Consider the following 23,585-nt stretch of genomic DNA (forward strand, 5'->3'; position numbering starts at 1 on the left):
AAGCTAAGTCATATATCCCTTTACTCAAAGCCACTTGCACTATAAAGAGTTATTCCTAAATTTAAGAGACTTCCTTTCTTCTGGACCAGTCCTAACACTGAAGCTGTTTTAGGTGATGTAAGGATGATATGCTGACTTTCTTTCTTTCTTTCTTTCTTTCTTTCTTTCTTTCTTTCTTTCTTTCTTTCTTTCTTTCTTTCTTTCTTTCTTTTTTTATTATATGGCCTGTTCTGGAAGAAATGTTGTCTTAGCTCAATGAACTTGACCTAATCACATGAATTATCTGTGTTCACTTCAGGCCAGAGTACATGGGCTGAAGATTGGAATACAGGTCAGGGAGTGACCCTGGACCCTATTTGTCTCTGGCTTTTACCACATGTTATCAATCAGATTATTGCATACACATACAGTATTAGTATGTACATATATACAGTGTGTGTGTGTGTATATATATATATATATCTATATAAAGTAGTATGTACTATGTATATATACTGAATTAACATGTAGGAAAACTATGTATCTTAAAACAAAAAACATTTCCTGGAAGAAACTAACTGCAAAGGAAAGAGCAAATGAAATCTGACAAAGCCACACTCAAGGCTTAGTCTCAGGTTCTAACCACAACCACAGCGTCTCTAGTTCCAAACAGGGTGTCAGTACTAACCATCTTTCCGATCATCATCACATAGGGCCCCAGATATTTGTTGACACCAAAGATGTCCAGGACACGGATGTACCAGAAGATAATATCCACACAGTAGATCACTCGGCCATAGCCCATGTATGGCTGCTTTTGCAGGCGAAGGATTGCTCCAATCATGAACATGGAAATGGCCACAAGATCTGTGATGTTCCAGTACTCCTGAAGCCAAACTTTTATTTTCTGGCTGAGTTTGCCTGGTTCTGACATGAGGATCTGAAAACAAAGAACAATGACAGGGAATGCTGTGTTGGAAGCCTCATGTCAGAATCTTGGAAAGATAGACTAGTGGAATATTCCAGGGCATCTAGTCCCATTTCCTGCTGAAGACCTCTACACACTAATCTTCTGAGGCAGAGAATGATATCTCGAAAGGGAAATTCCATGGAATCCTTTATATTCCTAGATGCAATGTTTCACAAACTCTCAGGAAATGCCTTCTAAATTATGTCCTTCTGGGTGTAATTAAAGCAGCTGCCTCTTGATTTCTTTTTAATACTCTGATACGTGCCCATCAGTCCATGTTCCTGAGTTAGTCCAGGAGGAAAAGTCTAGAGGGGAGATAGACCCATGTGGGCTCACAAAAGGGTAATCCACCTGGTGTAGATGGCAGAATTGGGCTAGGAGATGTTTGTTTGCCACAATTCCTTTGCAACGTAGATAGGAGAAGTTGAGAAAAAATTAAATGATTTTCCTACTTGAGATATTACCCTTTAAAAATCACCACTGATTAAAATTCACTATTTCTTCAGAGTAAAACTGAAAATATTGAAAAACCAGCATGCACAGGTACACATGGAATATGCCCCATGGACTCTGCAGTTGGGGTGGGTGTGGTGGCTGTGTTACGTGGTACCCCTTTAGTTATGGAGACTGGGTAGATCCTGGGGACCCCATGAATGGGATGGGGTGGTGGCTATTTTTTGGCCAACACAGAAGGGATTCACTAGTTTAACAACTTGTTCATATTGGCTGAGGGCTACCCAAGGGGGTGTGTAACTGGAGGAAATCTTAGCAGGCGGCTAATACTCAGCTAGATCATGGTGGCATTAGGGATGGTATGGCAGGCCATTTGGGAAACCCCACTTGTAACATCTTCAGAGTCTAACGAAGCTCAACTAGAAAAGAAAGCATAGTAGCAAAGGAGATGGGCTGTAAAACATTGGATTTGGCACTTCTTTTCTTTCTCAGGCTCTTGTTAGACTGACAGCATCAAACTCTGTTGGGGTGAAGTTGCCAGTAATATTTTTTTCAGTTCAGAGAAATGGTTAGTAATTGCAAAACAGTAGTACTGGTTTTATGTCAGGTGGGAAAAAAGGTGAAATCCTCTGTCCTTTTTCAGTTCAAATCCATATTTTCTTGGATATCAGCTTTCCCCATTACAAGTTAGTGTAGTGAATTAAAACTTGTGGATGATGTTAGAAAAGTACCTGGCCCTCAGAGTCTCCTGAGAGCCCTTTCTTAATAAGAAGGAAGAATCCCATTGCAGGTAGTGGAGGGAGCCCAGGCATGATTCTGAGTCCTAAGTTGTAGGAAAAATGTCATCTTGTGTCTCTGTTTCTAGGTTCAGTTCCCAGAAAGCACCAGTTGTAGAAACTGGTTTATCTTAGGTATCTGGTAGCATTTACTGTTGCTTTTATAGGCGCTGAGAGTATTTTTTTTTTTGCTACTGAACATTTATTTTGCCTTGTGTTTTGATTTGCAAATTCAAATTGAGTTGGAAGCAGAAGACATAGAAATCTTATGCAAAGGAATAGAATACATTTGAGATTGGGATACTTCAAAAGAGAAAAAGGTCCCATTGTACTCGTGATTTGCATGAAGTGTTTTTACAATAAGAAGCTATATATGAATTAAAGTTATCAGTTAGTGGGGCTGGGAAGGGCCTTTGGAGTAATCACCTCTCGTATTTTCTCTAATGCCAGGCTCACAATGTAGGAGATGACAATCCACTCCTGGAGACAAGGCCAGCGGTCCATCCGCACCAGGATGACATAGTTGAATAGCAGGAGGTAACCCAAGTATGATATCTAAAGGGCAGAACAACTGTTAGTAGTGTTTGGGGAGATAACTGTGCTGGAAACACACTTTTGAAATCCTGTTTTCAGGTCAACAGGTCTTCGAGAACAAATTTTCGTTTCCAGCTGGACTGACTCACTTAGAGGAAACTTTCTGTATCACTAGTGCAGATAAACTTTGATGTAAGTTGGGAGGCATTTTATACTTAGGATCATATGGGCACTGAAATTTCATCTTCTAAGTGAAGATGTATTTGTGGCTACTATCACCCTCATGGGGGAATTATAGAGCTGCACAAAAATTATGAGAGACAGGAAACCTTTAATATTTCACCAATGTGCCTTCTACATTCTTGGAAATTGGAAAATGTCATTTTTTCTCCCTGCATTACAAATTTCCCTCTTGAATCTTTTCACTGTTAGTGGATGTGGGAGATTAGAAGGGAGGGGGTGAGAGCTGTCTGCCCCAGTGCACAGAGCTGCCCTGAGTCCCCCCAGGTAGGACTCACATAACTGTGGTTTGCTGTGGCCATGGGAAGCTTCCTACCTTTGTGGCAAGAAAAGATGCTGAGTTTGGAGGTAAATGGGAGTGAGGTATCAGGTTGGAAGGAGGTGGTCTGAAGTGGACTGTCTGAGGTTGATTCACTGTGGAGCTGATGAATCTTCACCTCCAGAGCCTCTCACTGGCATAAACCTCCTCAGGAGTTTTGGGAGTGGAGGGGGTGTTCTAGCAATTGCTCATTTGTGATTTGGCAGTTTTTTTTAAGATTCACCCCTCACCCCTCCTAATCGTATAAACTTTACCAGTAATACAGATTTATTTGAATCCATGATTTATTCCTTAGAGGAGTAGTTAGAATCAGAGTTCTCCAAATTGGGCTGGGTCAGAATCCCCTGGGAAGTTATAAAACATGTCACACCTTCCCATAGGCCAGAGTTAGCAGTCTGAGGGGCAGGGTGACACTGGGAGGCCTCTGCTGTGTCGCCCCACCTTATGCTGAGCTCTCCTGAAGGCCAGACCGGTGCTCAGCTGGTTCTGACTAGAGCAGGTGGGTAGCAGTGACTTTGCCACACCAGGTGTGGCTACCAAAGGGTTGGGTGTGCAGGTGCATGGTTGATTTGGGTGCACATGTAGCCTTCCCCTTGCCCACTGCCTACCCCACTGCCTCATTCATAGCCTTGGATCTAGCTTCTCAATTCCCATCGCCTGTCCTGCCTAGTCTCAAATGGAACCACAGTGCCAGGGCCTGCCTGGCAGAGACTGAAGCTTGGTGCTTGGGATTTCATGAGTAGTCTTGTCTCGACCTCCCCAGACTGCAAGGGTTGTGGGAGCCTTTGTGTGCCTGCTGAGACCTCCCACAGCTGGGGCAGGTTCCCCCAGAGCCTTCCCATCTGCCCATCTGCAGATGTACCAGCATGCATGTGGAAGGCTGGGGCTTCTCTGGTTATAGATGACCTACACTATTGGGGATGTCAAGACAGTGGTCATCAAAGGCAGCTAAAGGAGAGTATGCAGCCAAACAGTAGTCAATTCGGTGTGCATTTCAGAATGAAGAGGCCTTGATTTGCTCCCCTTTTCTAGGAATTTATGACCTGGGTTCAACCACATTCTTTTAGTGACCCCACTAGTTTTATGAAAAAAAAATGGCATTGTGAGTCTGCTCTTTAAATCACAAGTCATCTGGGTTTATTTAAAAATAAAGCTATAGTTCCCTAAGCTTATATTACTGAAGGCGTTAAAAAAATCCTTCATCTTAAGCAAACAGGACTATTTTGCTTTATGAAATGGTGTATTTGGGACTAGGATGGCCCCATTCCTACATGCATGTAAGATATAGGACAAGATATCCAAATATAATTTTAGGTGAAGATCTGAATTAGTCCCAGTTTTGTTTTCATAACTCATTTTAATGCAGTGAATTTTAAAACATTTTTAAAAGCCTCTGACATGTTTCTTGATTCTAACAATCTTGCATATTCAAAACATGCTCAATGGCCAATGAGAAGGAGGAGGCCTTACTGTGTAAAACCAGAACTTAACAATGGGAGCATTATAGAATTCACAGATCTTTGTTCCAATGGGAATACTTCTTTGCTTTTTGTGCTCATTCTCCTCATCACCCTTTCTTGAACCAGCGTCTGCATTAGCATCCTGGAAAACAGAGAACAGCACACAGCAAGCAGGTTGCTAAATGGAAAATGCACAGTGTTTTAACAGATAGGCACCTTTAAAAATAAAGAAATATACACACTTCCCCAATTACCGTGGTTTCTAAATTCATGGTAAGAGAAATCTCAACAATTTTGAGAATGAAAGTCAAGTGACATTATAATGATCAAGGGTATCACTGACCACATTTTCCTCTTCTTTTTCCTTGCCATCTTCATTTTCTTTGGATGTCTGATATGAGAAGTCATCATAGGTGCGAAATTCCAAAAACAAGATGGTAGGGGGGAGAAGAATCCCCATTATAACCTATGAGGATGAGAAAAAAATTATTTTTTATTTTTATATTTTTAAGCTATGGCAATTCTAGAAAATTTTCCTAGTATATGTAAAAATTTTAAATTATGGCCTTTGGCATTACTCAACAAACTGAGTTGTCCTGAAACAGGTTTATCTCTGCTCTGGTGTTCTGTGGCTTATTTGGTTTGATACACAGAGTTGCAGACTGAAAACTTTAAGAACTTTCATCAAATTATTTTAGATAGACAGCAAGCAGTATTGTGTAGAATTATATCTTAAAACAAAGAGCTTACATTGAGTTTCAAAGCAGGTAAATCTTTTTTTTTTTTTAATTAATTTATTTATTTCTAGGAGAGAGAGAGATACAGCATGAGCAGGGGAAGGTCAGAGAGAGAGGGAGACACAGACTCTGAAATAGGCTCCAGGCTCCGAGCTGGCAGTCAGCACAGAGCCCGACGCGGGGCTCGAACCCACGAACCGCGAGATCATGACCTAAGCGAAAGTCGGACGCTTAACCGACTAAGCCACCCAGGCGCCCCTTAAGTGTTTATTTTTAAGAGAGAGAGATAGAGCATGAGCAAGGGGGGATGGGGACAGAGAGAGAGGGAGACACAGAATTTGAAGCAGACTCCAGGCTCTGAGCTTGTCAGCACAGAGCCCAATGTGGGTCTTGAACCCATTAACTGCGAGGTCATGACCTGAGCTCAAGTCAAATGCTTAACTGAGCCACCCAGGCGGCCCCTCAGTGATCTGTTATTAGGATATCACAAAAGGGCTACATCTACCATCCATTAAAAATTACATTATAAAAATCAATAATTAAGATAGTATGGTATAAGTGCACAATTAGATCAAAGAAATAGAACAGAATGTCCATTTTGGCCAGTGGTAGCCTCTTCAAGTGGGCTCCTCTGTCCCCCTGTTCTTACCCTAATGATCTTTGATGGCTTCTTTGCCATCTGGTATGTCAAGATGTTCCAGGCTTATCTTGGAATTTTCTTGCTCCAGACCTGGAATGAACCATTTCTCCAAGAAGTTCTGGCTCCAGTTAGTGGAAAACGGTATTGCAAGACCACAAACTGGGCATTGGAGATGTTCATTGCTTTTCAGTAGGTCATTGTATCTAGGCTTTTCAGTGATCAGAGATAGAATGAGTTCATACTGATGATGTTCATACTATAGAAGGAGTGTAGCTGTGTTTCTTTTTGTTACACACTGAGTCCTAGTTCTCCAAGTCAGACATGATAGAATTAAAATATCCCTGTTCAGTTGTTTTAACTTTATAGTTTCAGAATAACAATATCAATACTACTACTATTGATTATGATTACTGAAAAGTTACCCTTTTTTTTTTTGCATAGGTGCTCTGATTCCTCCTTTTTTTTTGTTTTTATTTATTTTTTATTTATTTTTACAAATAGTTTATTGTCAAGTTGGTTTCCATATAACACCCAGTGCTCATCCCCACAAGTGGTCCCCTCCATGCCCATCTCCCCCTCTCTCCTCCTTTTTAAAAAGGTTGTATTGTATCTATATTATCAGAATATATAGCCATTGCATACTATACTCTCTCCCTCTTAACCCTCCCCTAGTCTCAGCAATATGTGTAAATATATACCTGAGGCTTACCATTAGTCCTTAGCTTACCATTAGTCCTTATACTGATGCCTCTCTGGTTATTTTGGCTCTTGGAAGCTCATTCCCTAAGAGAGTCTTCAGAAAGGGCTCATAGGAACAATATTTCCTGGGGTTCTTGCCTGTTGGTAATGGTTTCTGTGTATCTTTTTTGTTTAACAGTCACTTTTGTTGGATATAAAATCCTGGTCTGTCATTTTCCTTCTGGGAGTATCTTTATATGATAAATCCAATTTTTTTCCCTGACATAAGTGGCTGCTGCTGAAAGTCTGATGATAATCTAATTTTCTTTCCCTTATAAGTCACTTTTGCTTTGGTGGTTGTTGTGTTTTGCCTGGATGTCCAGAGAGTTTTTTCTTTTTCATTAAGATCCAGTAATTTAAAAATGTGTGTTGACTTATAGGAGGATTAGGAGGAACTTAATGGAGGACCATGGAGGAGAAGAAAGGGGAAAATGGTGGGGGAAAGGGAGAGAGGCAAACCATGAGAGACTCTTGAATGCTGAGAACAAATTGAGGACTCATGGGTGTGGGGGGGAGGGGGGAGATGGGCATGGAGGAGGGCACTTGTGGGGATGAGCACTGGGTGTTATATGGAAACCAACTTGACAATAAACTATTTGTAAAAAATAAATAAATAAAAATGTGGGTTTATGTTGGTTGTTCTAGGTTGATACACTCAGGTTTAGAATGTGTTTTTTCAATATATGATTTCATATCATTTGTCTTCAAGAAAGATTTTTGAATTATATTTTGAGATAATCACTTTTAACTACTTCTGGTTTTAGTTCTTATTAATAATTTCATATATTTAACAACATGAGTGACATTTTTTATTGTTATTTCTTTGTTAGTTTAAGTACTACCTATTGACATCCTATCTTTTTAATGTTTATTTATTTTTGAGAGAAGAGAGTACACAAGCAGGGGAGGGGCAGACAGAGAGGGGTACAGAGGATTTGAAGCGCTTCCACTCTGATAGCAGAGATCCCAATGTGGGGCTCGAACTTGTGAACTGTGAGATCATCACCTGAGCCCAAATTGGATGCTTAACTGACTGAGCCACACAGGTGCCCTGGCATCCTATTATTTTAGACAAGACTTGATCTTGTTTCATCTATTACTCTGCTCCCATTTTTAGCAGCCACATGAATGTTTTCAGTTCGTGCAAATTTACCTTTGTAACTTTATAGCATGAACTGAAATCCTTATCTCTTGTTTCAACAACTTTTGATAGTTTTGATTCCCCACGGTATAATATGGGATATTATCCTTCTCATCACCCTCCCTTCCTCCTCTCCTTCTACCATCCAAATTGTCCCATCTGTGCCTTTGTTTTTTGTATTTTCTTTTTTTTAATGTTTATTTATTTATTTTGAAAGCGAGCAAGTGGGGGAGGGGCAAAGAGAGGGAGAGGGATTCCCAAGCAGGCTCTCCACTGTCAGTTCAGAGCCTGATGTGGGGCTCCATCCCACAAACCATGAGATCATGACCTGAGCCACCCAGGTGTCTGCTTTTTGTACTTTCATACTTGGTGGCATTTGTATTCTGTTTAGGAATCATATTGGAATCTTCAGTGCTTTGTCTATGGGACTATTCCAAAAACTGAAAACCCATAAAAAGCATTTCCATTTTTTATTACTATATAAATATTTTTTATTGTGTGGCCATATGGCAATTTTAATGTAAAATTCTGGTGCCACTAAAGGCTCATGTTCTTTGTATTAAAGGTCAAATGGTCTTTTTTACACACTACCAGTTGCTCAAAATCATTCCAAATTTTAACTTTAATTAAATTAAACTTTAATTTGGAAATAACTGAGGCTTAACTTTTGTGTGCATTTTTGTTTTACTTGAAATTTGATCCCCCTTCTATGTTCTCATTGAGGATTTTCTTGTTAAGAAGCTGTTCTTATTTCCTTAAACTTTATCCCTGTTACTTGTAGCTTTTTGGTCATTCCATCTATTTATTGGACCTATTTCTGTTCTTCTTGAGCACCTCCTTCTTGGATCTCACTGACTCCTTATACTCATTTAATCTGACAGACTTTTAATTCCACTGCTCAGTTTTAATATGGGGTAAGGCATAACATTCATATTTTTAAGAAATGAAATGCCTTCTATTTGCCAGAACCACACTGCACAGTGTACCATATGATGTCTTCTCTTTACTCTCATGGCAATCCCATGAGATTGACATAATATTGCCATGAAGAAGCTGGGTTTCTTAAGATAACCTAGTAGTTAACAGTAATAAACAGCAGAGCCAAGATTTGATCACAATACAATTTGTACCCATTACATCCTTTCAAACCCTATTACAACTTCATATTCTCTTAAAAACCCCATATAATGAAACATTGCCAATTAAAGTAATATCACACAATTTCAGGGGCTCCTGGGTGGCTCAGTCAGTTAAGTGTCCAACTTCGGCTCAAGTCATGCTCTCATGGTTCGTGAGTTCGAGCCCCGCGTTGGGCTCTATGAAGACAGCTTGGAGCCTGGAGCCTGCTTCAGATTCTGTCTCCCTCTCTCTCTGTCCCTCCACCACTAATGTTCTGTCTCTCTCAAAAATAAAAATAAACATTAAAAAAATAATCACACAGTTTCAGAGTTGTAAGGGGACCTATAGAAACAGAGTTCAGGTGCCTGACTTAATGGCAGGAAGAGGGCCTGTCCTGGGGTGTGGTTAGTTAAGGTGGGCTCCAATCTCTGAGTCAGGCACACCAGTTAGGTCTGGCATTAGAACACCTGGGTTCAGGTCCTGGACTCATGCCTTACCAGCTCAGATCTTAGGCAAGTCACTTAATCTTGAAGCTTCTGGTTTTTCATCTGTAAGACAAGCATCTCCCTCATGATGCTGTTCAGAGGAATAAACAAAATAATCCACAGGAAGTGCCTGGGTCTGCAAGTTGCAGAGTAAGAGCTCACAGGTGTCACTTGTTACCATTGTGACAATAAGCCATACATACTTTTAGGCCAGGGTTTTTCCTCATTCGCAGCCTTCCCATCCACATGTCTGTTAGCAGCATCTGGCTGCAGGTGTGAGCGATGAAGTCCCGGTGTTTGGCCGCCACCGCCAGCTTGAGGCATGTGGAGTTGCTCCAGTTCTTCAGCTCATAGGTTAGCAGTTTCATGGCAATCTGCTCATCATGCTTATAGGACTGGTCTAACAACTCCACGGCAAGCTGGCCAAAGTCTCTGAATGGAAAGGAACACAGTCAGAGCTGAGGTTGCAGTGGCCACACACATTGTGAGAAAGACATATCCACAGGCACATCATGGAGCCACAGGACACAGAATCCTTGATTTCCAATCCTCTGCACTCAGGAAGCTCCTGGGGTATGTTGCCAGATGGGAATGGCTGGGGCCGGGGCTCTGCTCAGTCGTGTTGGGGGGATGACTGCTCTTGCTGCAAATGGAGTTTAGATTGACCCCAAATATGCCCCTCAGGTCTCAGGCGCTCAGAGATGAGAAGACAAAGTCCCTTCCCTCAAGTCTTCACAGAACAGGAATGCAGACATAAAGGGCAGCGAAGCTCTATGGCAATGGAAGTCAGAATAATGACTACCTTTGTGGAGGATACAGAGAGGGGACACCAGGAGTGCTGGCAAATCTGGGTAAGGTCCCGTTTCTTGATCTAGGGGCTGGTCATCCTGGTTTGTTCTGTTTGTGAACAGTCATTAAGCCACACATTTGTCCATGTGCCTCTCCCTGCCTGTGTGCCATCCTTCAATAACAGAAGAGAATTCACAAGAGAATTCAATGCTCTCAGGACTATAATAGAGACAAGTTCTAGTTGTCATGGGGGCCTAGAGCAGTGAGGGCCAGTGGTTGGAGGAGGGGGAAGTAATGGGAGCCAAGTGGAGGCAGAGGAGGAGAGGATGACAAGTTGAATTGTAAACATAAACTTTATCCCATTTTCTACACGACCCTCATTGAAATATTCAATGACTGTCCCTGTACCTTCCCTGTACCTTCAGCATTTTTCATGGAATGTGGTTAAGATGAAGTCCCAGAGTGATCACCCTGTTCTGTTTTTGTTTCTCCATTTTCCGTAAGATTTTATTCCAGTTATGAGCTGAAGGATGCAGAAGGGAGGAATTCCATGTGGAGGAATGGCCTTGTCTGTTCCCTGAAGAGGAATACTCTCTGGTCTCAGGTTCCACAGCTATGAGGTGACACATTACCATGACAATCCTCCAGGAAGGAGAGGCATGGTATTTACCAACCCACTGAGATGGGAGCATCCCCCCTTTTATAGATAGCCTTGAATTCCCAATATTTAGAAATCAACTAGTGACTTTAGAAATCATTGAGTCCAAAATAAAAGCAGTGTGCTTCAGAAAATGAAGATGTTGGATATTGGCAGAGTTGCTTGGTTAGGCCCCAAGTTCGTGAGTCTATAAAGTTGTATTGGGACTTCTGGTTTTTAGTTCTGCATGTAAGGGGCTTGGAAGTCACCACTCTGCGCTAACATTAAGTACAAAGCTGGACAAACAAAATCAACAACTCTTCTAAATTCATCAGAGAATTGAGGTCACAGGGCAAACTGCTGCTCCCCAAACTATAGGGGACAGACCAGCAGATATAGAGACTCATGTACCAAATCAGAAACCTCTGGAACCAGAGATAGAGCAGGAAAACCCAAATTGTAACTGATAAATTGTTGGAGGCTCCTTGAGGACAAGTCTGAGACTTAATAACTCCGGGGTTGGGGGTGGGGTGGGGGTGGGCGGAGGGGCAGCCTTAGTGAAGTGTGCTCACATTTTTGTGAGTTTTACCTCCAAGAGCTCCATCAAGTTCTCATAGAGAAGATGAGAGAAAAATCCCCTCATGCTGCCAGCACAGGGAGGGGAAAAGGAACCATTCTGAAATATGTTGGCTTACTCTGGTCTCCTTAACAATGCCTGACTGAAGGAAAAACCAGTTAGCCAGAGCCTACCCTATGGGGTATTGTCATAGCCTAATGGCCTGGGAAAAGGGAGGTTCCCAACTGCAGGCCCCTCTGGTTGTCCTGTCCCACCTAAGCAGGAGAAAAACTGAGATGCACTTGGAAAGGTCAAGTCCAGGGGCACTTGCTCACCAGAGTTGTACCCTTCTGTGTGTTTCTGTATGGAAATCTGTTTCACGGTCTTTGCATTAAAACTACATTTCTTTTAAAAAGTTTTTAACGTTTATTTTTTTTTGAGAGAGAGAGTTGGGGGAGGGACAGCGAGAGAGGGAGACACAGAATCTGAAGTAGGCTCCAGGTTCCCAGCTGTCAGCACAGAGTCCGACGTGGGGCTCCAACCCACGGACCATGAATGAGATCATGACCTGAGCCAAAGTCGGATGCCTAACCAATCAAGCCAGCCAGTTGTCCCTACAATTATGTTTCATAGTTCACACGAGAGGGCAGTATTTAAAAAAATGACAGCCTATAAATACCACAGAGAGAAAAAGAATAATGACATGATGGACAAAATGATTTATGAACAAGCTTTAAAGATAATTGTACGTGGGACGCCTGAGTCCCTCAGTTGATTAAGTATCTGACTTTGGCTTAGGTCATGATCATCTCGCAAGTTGTGGGTTCGAGGCCCGTGTCATGCTCTGTGCTGACAGCTCAGAGCCTGGAGCCTGCTTCAGATTCTGTGTCTCTCCTTCACTCTGTCCCTCCCCCACTCACACTCTGTCTCTCTCTCTCTCAAAAATAAACATTAAAAAAATTTTTAAAAAGGATAATTGTACTTAAGTGAAAATTATATTTGCCAACCTTTCCCCAAAGGGACAAGTACTCAGGACAATAATCTCTCCTGGTTCTTTTTTTTTCAATGTTTGTTTATTTTTGAGAGAGAGACAGAGCATGAGCAGGGGAAGGTCAGAGAGAGAGGGAGACACAGAATCCAAAGCAGGCTCAGCCTCTGAGCTGTCAGTCCAGAGCCCGATGCAGGGCTCAAACCCACAAACAGCAAGATCATGACCTGAGCTGAAGTTGGACGCTTAACCAACTAAGCCACCCCAGCACCCCTCTCCTGTTTCTTAAATTCCCTTGAGACACTAACTTTGAATTGTTGTCCAAATCCTGGGAGATGTCATCCACCAGCTCACTCTCGGAGGACTCGTGGGCCATGGACTTGTAGAGCTTACAGGCTACCAGGGCCTTGGCCATACACTCTTCACCTCGCTGCCAGAGGAAGATCGCCATTTTCTGGCGTTTCATCAGCACGGCCCACACCATCAGCTCGTGGAAGGGGTACTGGAATCGACTCACAGCAGGATCGTCCACATCGATGTCGATCTCTTCCTCCTTCTTCTTCTTTTTCTTTTTCTTCCCTTTGGTTGGAGGCTCATCATCCTGAGGAGAGACAAGCACATTTTTCCCGGTTCTGCCTTAAGTGTGCAACAAAAGATTTCAAGATTACTGGAAAAAGGAAAACCCCTCTGTCTGTGGTAAAAAAGAGATTCCATAAATACATCTGTAGTTTTCACTCAGTATATTAATTCTTTGGAAAAGATGTACAGGGGTGCCAGGGTGGCTTAGGTTAAGCATATGACTCTTGATTTTAGCTCAGGTCATGATCTCATGGTTCATGGGTTCAAGGCCCACGTCAGCCTCTGTGCTGACAGAAATGAGCCTGATTGGGATTCTGTGTCTCCCTCTTCTCTTCCCCTCCCCCACTAGTGCTCTGTCTCTCTTTCTCTCAGAAAATAAATAAACGTTAAAAGTTTTTTTTTTTTTTTTTTTTAAATCAGAAGGGTACCCAGCTAAGATATTGAGGAGGTTGAAACAATTAGAATACAATGTAAAGGTTTATGACAATGAACTTGAAAGTCTAGATGAAATTAACTGTTTTCTAGGGAAATCTAAATGACAAAAGTTGACTCTAGAAAATAGAAAGCCTGAATGGACTCATAAAATTATAAAGGTGGTAAAAGGTTTACCTCTAAGAATAGGAGTCAGACTATTTTAAAGATGAACCTTCACCCAACAGACAAACCCTACATGACATAAAGAACTTGAAAGAATAGGAAATTAGGGAAAGCCCCATATCACAGCCCTGATTGGACTACAAGCCCATCAACAAGGATGTGATGATGCTAATGATTGGTCCTCATGGTGAACATAGAATTGACACCTTCTACCCTGAATCCATACAGAAATTGGGTGCTATTTAACTCATGAATTTATTTGAGAGGAATATTTACAGTAGTCCTAATATGCTGTGTTTCTTCCATTCATGTGCACATATTTTTATGTCTAGTGCTTTGTTCTTAAGGTTCCTTGTTAAGTTGGTTTCTGGGTACTTTTGCACTATTGTGAGAGTACTTTAGTTCATTTTCCTAGATTTTCTAGATACAAAATAACATTTTTTGCCCTAATCATTTTCTCCCTTTTTCAAGTTTTTTAAAAAGTCATTATATTTTCCCTTTTTTACATTCTTTCTTTGACATTTATTTTTTCATGTGGTAGAATTTCTAGAAGACTTTAAAAAACTAATCGGGTTCATTACAATGCCAACGATAATGGGCATGCTTGTCTTGTTCTTGATTTTAATAAAAATGACTCCAGGCCACCACTGTTTAGTAATAGATTCCTTTTACTATAAAGTATACATGTATTTTAATCACATCAGAGGGTATTTTTATTTTATCATTTTCTTTCTAGTAAACTTTTTAAGCAAGTTAAGGGATTTGTTTTACATTTTTTTTCAGTTCCTCTCTTGTGTCCATTGGAAAATGCTAGGGGTGCCTGGATGGCTCAGGTCATGATTTCACTGCTCCTGAGTTTGAGCTCCATATCAGGCTCTGTGCTGACATCTTGGAGCTTGGAGCCTGCTTCAGATTCAGTCTCCATCTCTCTGCCCCATCCCTGCTAGTGCACTCTCTCTCTTTCAAATATAAAATATAAAACATAAAAAAATTAAAAAATAATAAAAAAATAAAAATGCTATTTTACTGTTTTCCTTCTTTGACTTCTTGATGTGATGTAATAGTCTTAAAAATTTACTAACATTAAATTATACTTGCATTCTTAGAAAACTTTAATTACTTGTTTAGAACTTTTAAAATATGCCACTGAATTTCTTTCACTATTATTTATGATTGTGTGGGCCTCTTTTGTTTGTTTACTCTCTGTCTACTTTTGAAATTATGGTTTTACTAACTCTATAAAATGAATTAAGTAGTTTTTACCTTTTTTTAGAATGTCTATTATCTTTTTCTATTATTTGACTATAAATGTTGGTGTGCAGGGTGGTGGTGGATTGATCCATTGAAAGCAAACTCAATTTTATGTTAAATAAATATAACACAAAGACACCTACATATATTTGAGAAAGATATAAAATCAATGAAAACAAATCTTACTTACTTCCATTCCTAGAAGTTTAAGAGCTTTAGGCTGCATAATAGAAGAGGAAAAAACATCCATTTAATCAGATAACAAATGTTAGTAGCAGTGATATTAGTAGTACATTAGTAGTGTGGCTAGTAGGGGACATAATCGGAGGTTAAAAAATACTTTGTATCATTAACAATTAAGCATAATACTCAAGAAAAAGAACACCTTTAGTATAGAAACGACTTCTGACAGCCAAATCAGTTAAGGAGAAAGATGTGCAGATAACACATGACCCTTACTCCAGGTAGAACCAGAGAAGTTCACTAATAGAAATGCAGACATGGAGCTTACAAAGCTCTATACGGGGGGGGGGGGGGGGGGGGGGGGGGGGGGGGGGGGGGGGGGGGGGGGGGGTGAGAGGAGGGCTTCCTGGAAGATCTGACATTTGAGTTGGGCTTGTGATATGTGTGGAATTTTGATTAGAGGAAAGACATGGCTGGTATAGTAGTACAATTTTATTTTGGTGGAGGTTTGTGGTTCCCCCATGACAGTGTGGGACAGTTCTCAGACTGTCAGAGAGCCTTGGATGATGTGATAATGAGCTTGGTGGTGATTCCTCAGGTGGTGGGGAACACTGGAAATATTTGAGCAGGGAATGCTCGGTCACGTCCCTTGCTTTGGAAGATAAAGGTTGCTATAGCGGTAGGATGGATTGGAGGGGGCAGAAACAAGGGGGCCTGGGGAAAAGGCTATTGTAGATAAAGGACAGAGGGCAGACGTAATTGATGGGCCGAGGGTCTGCCTTGCTAAAGGCTCCAAGTGAAACCTGGGCATCTCCAGGGACCATGCAGCCTCATACCTGAAATTGCTACAGGAGGAAGGGCAAGTGTGCTTGGGGATGAAGTAATGAACTTGGCTTTGAACAGGCTGTTATATTGCCAAGGACAGCAAGGGACAACATGTGACTCTAGGAACCACAGAACACCACATGTTCACTTAGTTCTACCCTCTTAGGTCCAAACAAGTTGTTGTAAAGGGTCCGAAAGCTCTTCCGAGTATAGTTGCAGCGGTAAGCCCCGCCCATGAGGTATTCCAGCACAAGGCCTATGTCGATGAGGCTGATGTGGTAATCAGGTGGCAGGTTGCCCTGGAAGAAAAGAAGCTGTGTCTCAGGCCTTTCAGAATGCTCTCCATGTGTGGTCTTCATCATACACCTTGGGCGTAGGTGGCCATCCCTGCTCACAACTTAGGTGTTGATGTGCGGAATGGGGCAATAAACAATATTCAATCTATTACCATATGACTGAGGGAGAAAATGTGTTAACCTTTCCCAGTGAGAAGAGTTAGAAACCCACAAGACTGCAGGGTTGTAAGACAACCCTAGGCTTGTCCATGGGCTGACTCAAAATGGCCTGCAGTGTGCACATGCAGATGTAGGGGAGATATGGTGTAGCCGGGGTGGGACCTCCTTTGTGAGAGCAGATGAACTGTGTTGAGAAGAGCTTTGCTAGCTGCTTACAAGGGAGAAGCTGGCTTCAGGGGCCTGGAGTCCAGATTTCCTGCTGAAGTGACGCATGTGATTGGAACAAGGCCTCATGGGGAGGCAGCGGGATGGTAGAGTATCCCTGGGGCTGGGAATTTCTTAGAGAAACTCTACACAGTGCCTTGTGACTTTCTGAGGGACCCCTCAGATATCAGTAAGAACATAAGCCTGACAGGTGCTTGGGTAGCACCCACAGTTAAATGTCCCACTCTTGGTTTTGGCTTAGGTCATGATCTCATGGTTTGTGAGTACAAGCCCCATGTGGGGCTCTGAGCTGACAGTGAGGAGCCTACTTGGGATTCTCTCTCTTCCTCTCTCTCTGCCACTCCCCTGCTCACTCTCTTTTTATCTCAAAATAAATAAATAAACTTAAAGAAAAGAATATAAGCCCCACAAAGTATCTGGTGTGACTGGGAGTTGGTGAAGGGGCAGAGTGTTGCAACAAAATACAATGGGGTACGTTGAGACCAGAATGGCCAGTCATTCAAGTCCTTGGACAGCTAACTCATCTAGGAGGCAGAGATGACCAGTTGATTATAAAGATTTTTGGGTTTTTTTTTGCTAAGTGCCATGTATTTCTTGTTTGATTTCACATGGCTGAAATGATGATGGGAACCTGGGTTTATTGTATGGAAATTACACATCCCAAATGTGCTCCCTTTATTATTTTTTAAAACATTTATTTATTTATTTATTTAGAGACAGAGCATGAGTGGAGGAGGGGCAGAAAGAGAGGGAGAGAGAGAATCCCAAGCAGGCTCTATGTCCAGTGTGGAGACTGACATGGGGCTCCATCACATGAGCCATGAGACCCTGACCTGAGCTAAAATCAAGAGTTGAATGCTTAACCGACTGAGCCACCCAAGTGCCCCCAAAATGTCCTCCCTTTACATTAGAACTGGCCACATTTACCAGACCCTTCACTCAGGCATCAATGAGTTTGTTCAGCCTCTTTCCTGATCCTCGACCTCATCTAGGATTCCATATGCTAAGATAAGGAGATATAGCCCTGCCCTTAGGGAGCTCACTGTTTTGGAGGAGGTGGTAAAACTACAGACAGTGAGTTTGGCCCTGAACTCCTGAACTCTGCCTGGGTGAAGAGGTGGGAGGGTAAGTAATGCCTTCCTGCAGAAGGCACACTCAAGGTAGCTAGGAGCAGGCAGAGCAGAAACTTTAAGGGACAAGAGGAAGGGAACAGTAGTCATGAGCAAGAGAGCCTGGCATGTGTGTACCCCATGGTGGGGATGTGATGAAAGAGAATAGGGGATGTTGACCCTACTATGCCCAGAGGTACAAGTTTCTTGGAAGGACCTTGAACTTCATGAGACTTTGGAGGATTTTAAGTCTGGGATTCCTGTGACTGGGATGGTCAGGGGGCATGGGGCTGGAGGTGGGAAGAGGCTTCTTGATGCCGTTTAGGTGAGAAATGGTCGGGTCTGAACTTATGTAGCTGTGGCTTTTGAATGTTTATACTTCCTAATTTAAGAATTCCGGGAAATCAGATTCCTTATGGGAGAAGCAAGGTTGCTGGTCCCTCTTGGTTCCTGGATCCATGGATCCTATGCTGTCCATTAAGTGTCTATAGAAGCTGAGTTATTGTATTATTAGGAGACATTTGTGTAAAGGATGGCCAAACTATCTGGGACTCTGACTGAAAACTCTATTCTCTCATTTGAGTCATTTTCTCTTGCTCAGAATATGAATACACATTCCACACTTGGCAAGCCAGGGACTGCATCCTAGCAAAATGAATCACTCACACATTAACCCAATCTAATTCTCTAGCCTGTGGCAACATGACAGAACAGTGAATAAACGAGATCCTACAAGAACACAGACTGTAAGTAGTTAGCAGCAGTGGAAAGGGGTGAAAACATCTATCACTCACTAATGAGAGAACAGTTCACAGAACACATACAATGATATGAGGCAAGTTCCTTCTGGAAACTGGCTCAGTGAAGGAGTGAGCAGCAAATCTTAAAGTAGATACAGAACATGGGGTTCCAATGACAGATGGAGGCTCAGGTCAGTGGTAAGATGACACCTCCCTGGCTGTTGCCCCAGGCCTTGGTAATGGTGCCAAGGTGCCATAATCAGTCATTCAACATGAGCCTAGCATGTGTAGGGATGAACATGAGACTTAAAAATGATACTTTCTTTTTAGTTTTAACACTTTTAAAAAATTTATTTATTTAAATTCAAGTTAGCAATACAGTGCAGTATTGGTTTCATGAGCAGAAACCAGTGATTCATCACTTCCATACGATAGCCAGTGCTCATCCCAACAAATGTCCTCCTTAATGCCCATCACCCATTTAGCCCAGGCCCCCAGCCCCCCTCCAGCAGCCCTCAGTTTGTTCTTTGTATTTAAGAGTCTCTCATGGTTTGCCTCCCTCTCAGTTTTTATCTTATTTTTCCTTCCCTTCCCCTATGTTCATCTGTTGTGTTTCTTAAATTCCACATATGCATGAAATCATATGATATTTATCTTTCTCTGACTGATTTATTTTGCTTAGCATACTACACTCTAATAAACTCTTTTATGGAGAAAGGAATCCATTCTTTCTTATGCCTCTAATAATACAACACATTTTAGAAATTTAAAAAATTTCATACAAAATCTCTCTTGAAAGATGCCAATGGGTAAGAATTACAAAATGGCAGACTGACCTTTTTTACATCCCTCACCAGCAAATGAAGTGTGTTTGGTGGACCCAGCCTCTGAAAGAGAAGCATTCAGCCATATTACGTATGTTTTTCTCTTGAACTCTCAAAGCTAAATCCTACCCTACTCCATAGAATTAATGAATTATGAGAGCTGGAATGTAACTCACTATTAGCCTATTTCATTTACAAGACAGGACTGGTTGTGGTTAAGAAGTATCCAACACATTAAAAAATATGTTAGTACTTTCTATTGAATTATTTTAAAGAGCAGCTTATGGTATGCAATATTGTGTGAAAAATTCACCAAGGACCAAACAACTGCTGAGGACCATTTTTGCTATTTAAAATTTTAGAATGGGGAAAGGGAATGTAAAATCTTAAAATGCACATTGTAATAATTTGCGCCAAGAGGATTTCACCCATACGCTTCCATTCTTGGATAATGGAGCTCTTTGCCGGGAAAGCTTAGTTCTACATTTTTCACTGAGGTGGCCTAAAAAAAGTGGAGGTCCCAGGGCGCCTAAGTGGCTTAGTCAGTTGAGCATCTGACTTCAGCTCAGATCATGATCTCACGGTTCGTGAGTTTGAGCTGGCGTCAGGCTCTGTCCTGACAGCTCAGAATCTGTAGCCTGCTTCAGATTCTGTTTCTCTCTCTCTCTCTCTCTCTCAAAAATACACATAAAAACAATTTAAAACATTGAAAAAAGTGGAGGCCCCAAGAAACAAATGACCGCTCACCCTGGCAACTTCTCACTGTAATGATTTAGGAAGCTAGATTCTTGCTTTGTATAGACTAGTCTTCATATACAACACCTGAGTTCATACTGCAGCTGTCTGGCTAGACATGGCAGTAGTTTGTAAGAACATGAACATATGCAGTGACCTGCATGGATAAACAAGGGGACTCCCAGCTAAAACCAGCGTTCCATCTAATGCTCATCTAAGAGCATTTATGCAAAATATGCACCAGTGATAAACATATTCAGACGGCTAGCTCCCCTCCGCCCTCCCCACTTCTAGAACACTCACTGTGTTGTAAAGCTCTTCCAGCCTCGGAATGGTGAGAAAGTGTTGCATGTTTACTCCATTTTCAATCAAGAGCTTCACGAAGTCCACCCGATCTAAGACTAAAGCATCCAGCATGGCTTGTTCCAGGGCGTTCACCTGTGAGAACCAACACCCAGCCGTGAGTAGCCTCTCAGAGGGGCGCCAGGTGAGAGGCAGACCAGAAGTATCTGGGAAAGTGCATTCTGATGCCCCAGACCCTAGAGCCAGCTGAACCTCGTTCTTTGCTCTTTGTCTTAAGTAAACACACACCATCTCTTATCCTTTTTCTCAATTCAGCCCCTACCTGTCCTGTCAAAGTATCAAAGCTTGATAGAAGGAGAGAAATAGATACTTCTATCCTTAAAAAAAAAAGTTTATTTATTCTTGAGATAGAGAAAGAGAGAGAAAAAGAGGCAGAGTGCAAGTGGGGAAGGGGTAGAGAGAGAGGGAGACACAGAATCCAAAGCAGCCTCCAGAACTCAAAGCAGCTCAGAGCTATCAGCACAGAGCCTGACGTGGGGCTTGAACTCACAAACTGTGAGATCATTTCCTGAGCCAAAGTTGGACACTTAACTGACTGAGCCAAGCAGGCACGCTTCTCCTTTTTAAAACAAGTTGAAGAGGATTCAAAATAAGAGCCAAATTAGTGTTGTTTTTTCCAGTTTCAATTAAAATTGAGCTTATTAGTTTTCTTTCTTTTAATTTTTATTTGTTAATGTTTATTTATTTATTTTTGAGAGAGAGTGCACAATCAGGGAAGGAACAGAGAGAGAGAGAGGGAGACAGAGACACAGAATCTGAAGTAGGCTCTAGGCCCTGAGCCCAATGTGGGGCTTGACCCCATGAACCATGAAATCATGACCTGAGGCAAAGTTGGTCACTTAAATGACTGAGCCACTCAGCTGCCCTTATTTGCTTTTCTTTTAATATAAAGATGGGAAAGAAAAACCACATTAGCGGTAGCATTATTTTTTTTGTTCTTTTTGGTTTTTATTTATTTTTATTTTTATTATTATTTTTTTTACAAATAGTCTATTGTCAAGTTGGTTTCCATATAACATCCAGTGCTCATCCCCACAAGTGCCCTTCTCCATGTCCATCTCCCCCCTCCTAGCTGTAGCATTCTTATAACTACTATCATCAGTACTTCAATCTCCAAGCTCCAGACTCTGTAAGCAATGTGCTTTGAGGTGATGGATTATAATATTTTATATGCTATTATCTATTATTTGTGCTTTGATCCTTTAAAAATGATGGAATCTCAGCACTCAGTATAGTGTGAAGCCTTCTGGAGACAGCAGCTGGGGAGAGTTTGTGTTCTTTACTGAGGATGACCATGTGGTAGCAAGGTGGAACTTGTGGGTGCACAGCATACCACTAGGGGTAGCAGCCATGATGATGCCAGTCACACATCACCGTAGAGGCTCAACGCCCTCCTTGCCTGTGTCCTCAGAGGAGCAAGGCCAGGAACACCATGTGGCATGTGGCTTAGACTCCCAGCCCAGATGAGTGCTGTTACCTGTCCATCCCCATCACAGGTTCCTTCTGTTCCCTGAACTGTATTTCGTGATAATTGTTTTGTTTCCCATATTTTTAGGCACCGAGTGTCTATGTGTGTGCCAGGTAGAGACAGCCACTGTTGGGCAAACTCTGAGTGGCTTCATTCTCCCACAAAGCCCAAATGTCTGGTGTTTGTGAAGACTGCTGTTGCCTTTTGAAATACTGGCACTATCTCATGGGTGCTCTGCCACTGCCTCCTGGGACTCAGGATCCAGGTGGGGCTGAAGCAAAGACAACAGCTGCCCCTTCCCCTGGAGAAAGAGGGTGACCAATTCATGATCCTGGGCAAGAAGGGTGAAGACTCTGCACGTACCCAGTTCAGCAGCTCTATCTTCCGGGGGTCAGTTTCTTCCTCCACCTCCTCTTTCACTTTTCCCTTCTTCTTGCCTTTACCTTTCCCTCTTCCCCCCTTGGTGGTTGCTGTAGGCGGCTTCTTTTCCTTCTCTGTGACCTTGCTATCAGTGGGGGGCGCCAGGCTTCCCAGGGGCTGCAGTCCACAGCAAATAAAGTTAAGAAAAGGGGTTAAAGCTGCCCCTTGTCCTGAGACAGATGCATGGATCCCCTTCACCTCCACATGCACACACATGTGCACACACACATGCGTGCACATGTAAGCACATAGACACCAACACACTAGCATTCACACACATGCACATGCACACACACACACATGTGAACAGAATCATTGCAGGCCTACTGCTTATTGGAGGAGGCCCTGATACCATGAACGACTGCTACTTGTGTGCTTAAAGAGGCTGACATTTTGATTGATGTGTTTTTCCCCAAAAGGAGGGCTGCTAAGAGGCACCAAAGGGAAGTGCCAATAGTTACCAATGCAGAAAGGAGAAAATGATCATGAAGGGGTCGGAGACAAAGGGTACACCCGTATACCCACAGATCCCTGTTTGGATAGAACCATGACTGAGCTTATTGGTAGCTGGAGAAGGCCTGTTGGCTGTCACCAAGGTGCATGCCATGTGGTGACAGACTGAATGCATCTGGGGAAGAATGTGTTCCACTCAGAGAACAGGAGGCAGTGCAGAAGTGGGGCCTGGCCACTGAGTCTGTCTTCCAGTCACATGGAGAGCACGGGGGGATACGGCCCTGGTGCAGACACAGTGACACCAATGTTGAAACAAAGTTGACCCCTCAAGCTGTTGTCCTATCTTGCCAGACTTGCCCTGTCCTCTGGCCAAACTCTTCTGGTGAACTGTTTGCATGCACAATATCCATCCCCTCCCTTCCCACACCCTGGTCCATGTATTCCATGCTGCTTCTTCCCATCTGTCCATGGCTCTGACTGTGGTAAGAGATGAGTGTTCTGCTACCACCTCATGGGCATTTTCCAGTCCTTCTCATGCTGGGCTCTTAGTGCATTTGACTGCTGCCTGCTTCCTCCTCAAGCCTCTTCCTGCTTCTCTCGTAATGCACGCACTGGTTTTCCTATCTGGCCATTGCTTCTCAGCACTGGCTGTAAATGTTGAGGATCATTGGGGCTCTATCCACAGCCCCTTCCTTCCTTCTTTACTCTTCCTGAGCAACCGTATTGAGGCCCATACTGCCAGTCCCCATGTATTTGCATTTGACGTGTCCTTTCTAGCTTCAGTCCGTGTCTCTCCT

The 23,585-nt window shown here is 42.5% G+C and overlaps 1 protein-coding gene across 1 annotated transcript in view; it reads right to left on the reverse strand.

Annotated features, from left to right (window-relative positions):
* The window catches only part of TRPM1 (transient receptor potential cation channel subfamily M member 1), a 102,115-nt gene that overhangs the window by 28,073 nt on the left and 50,457 nt on the right, over nucleotides 1-23,585 (reverse strand). The window contains 11 exon segments of the mRNA XM_039217193.1: nucleotides 668-919; nucleotides 2,605-2,733; nucleotides 4,742-4,873; nucleotides 5,075-5,197; nucleotides 9,795-10,023; nucleotides 12,870-13,162; nucleotides 15,179-15,208; nucleotides 16,155-16,295; nucleotides 19,362-19,412; nucleotides 20,388-20,522; nucleotides 22,279-22,452. Coding sequence (XP_039073124.1) covers nucleotides 668-919; nucleotides 2,605-2,733; nucleotides 4,742-4,873; nucleotides 5,075-5,197; nucleotides 9,795-10,023; nucleotides 12,870-13,162; nucleotides 15,179-15,208; nucleotides 16,155-16,295; nucleotides 19,362-19,412; nucleotides 20,388-20,522; nucleotides 22,279-22,452 — 1,689 coding nt within the window.

Source organism: Hyaena hyaena, unplaced genomic scaffold, assembly GCF_003009895.1.
Source record: "Hyaena hyaena isolate Hyena2069 unplaced genomic scaffold, ASM300989v1 scaffold_670, whole genome shotgun sequence".
In the NCBI taxonomy this organism is placed as follows: Eukaryota; Metazoa; Chordata; class Mammalia; order Carnivora; family Hyaenidae; genus Hyaena; species Hyaena hyaena.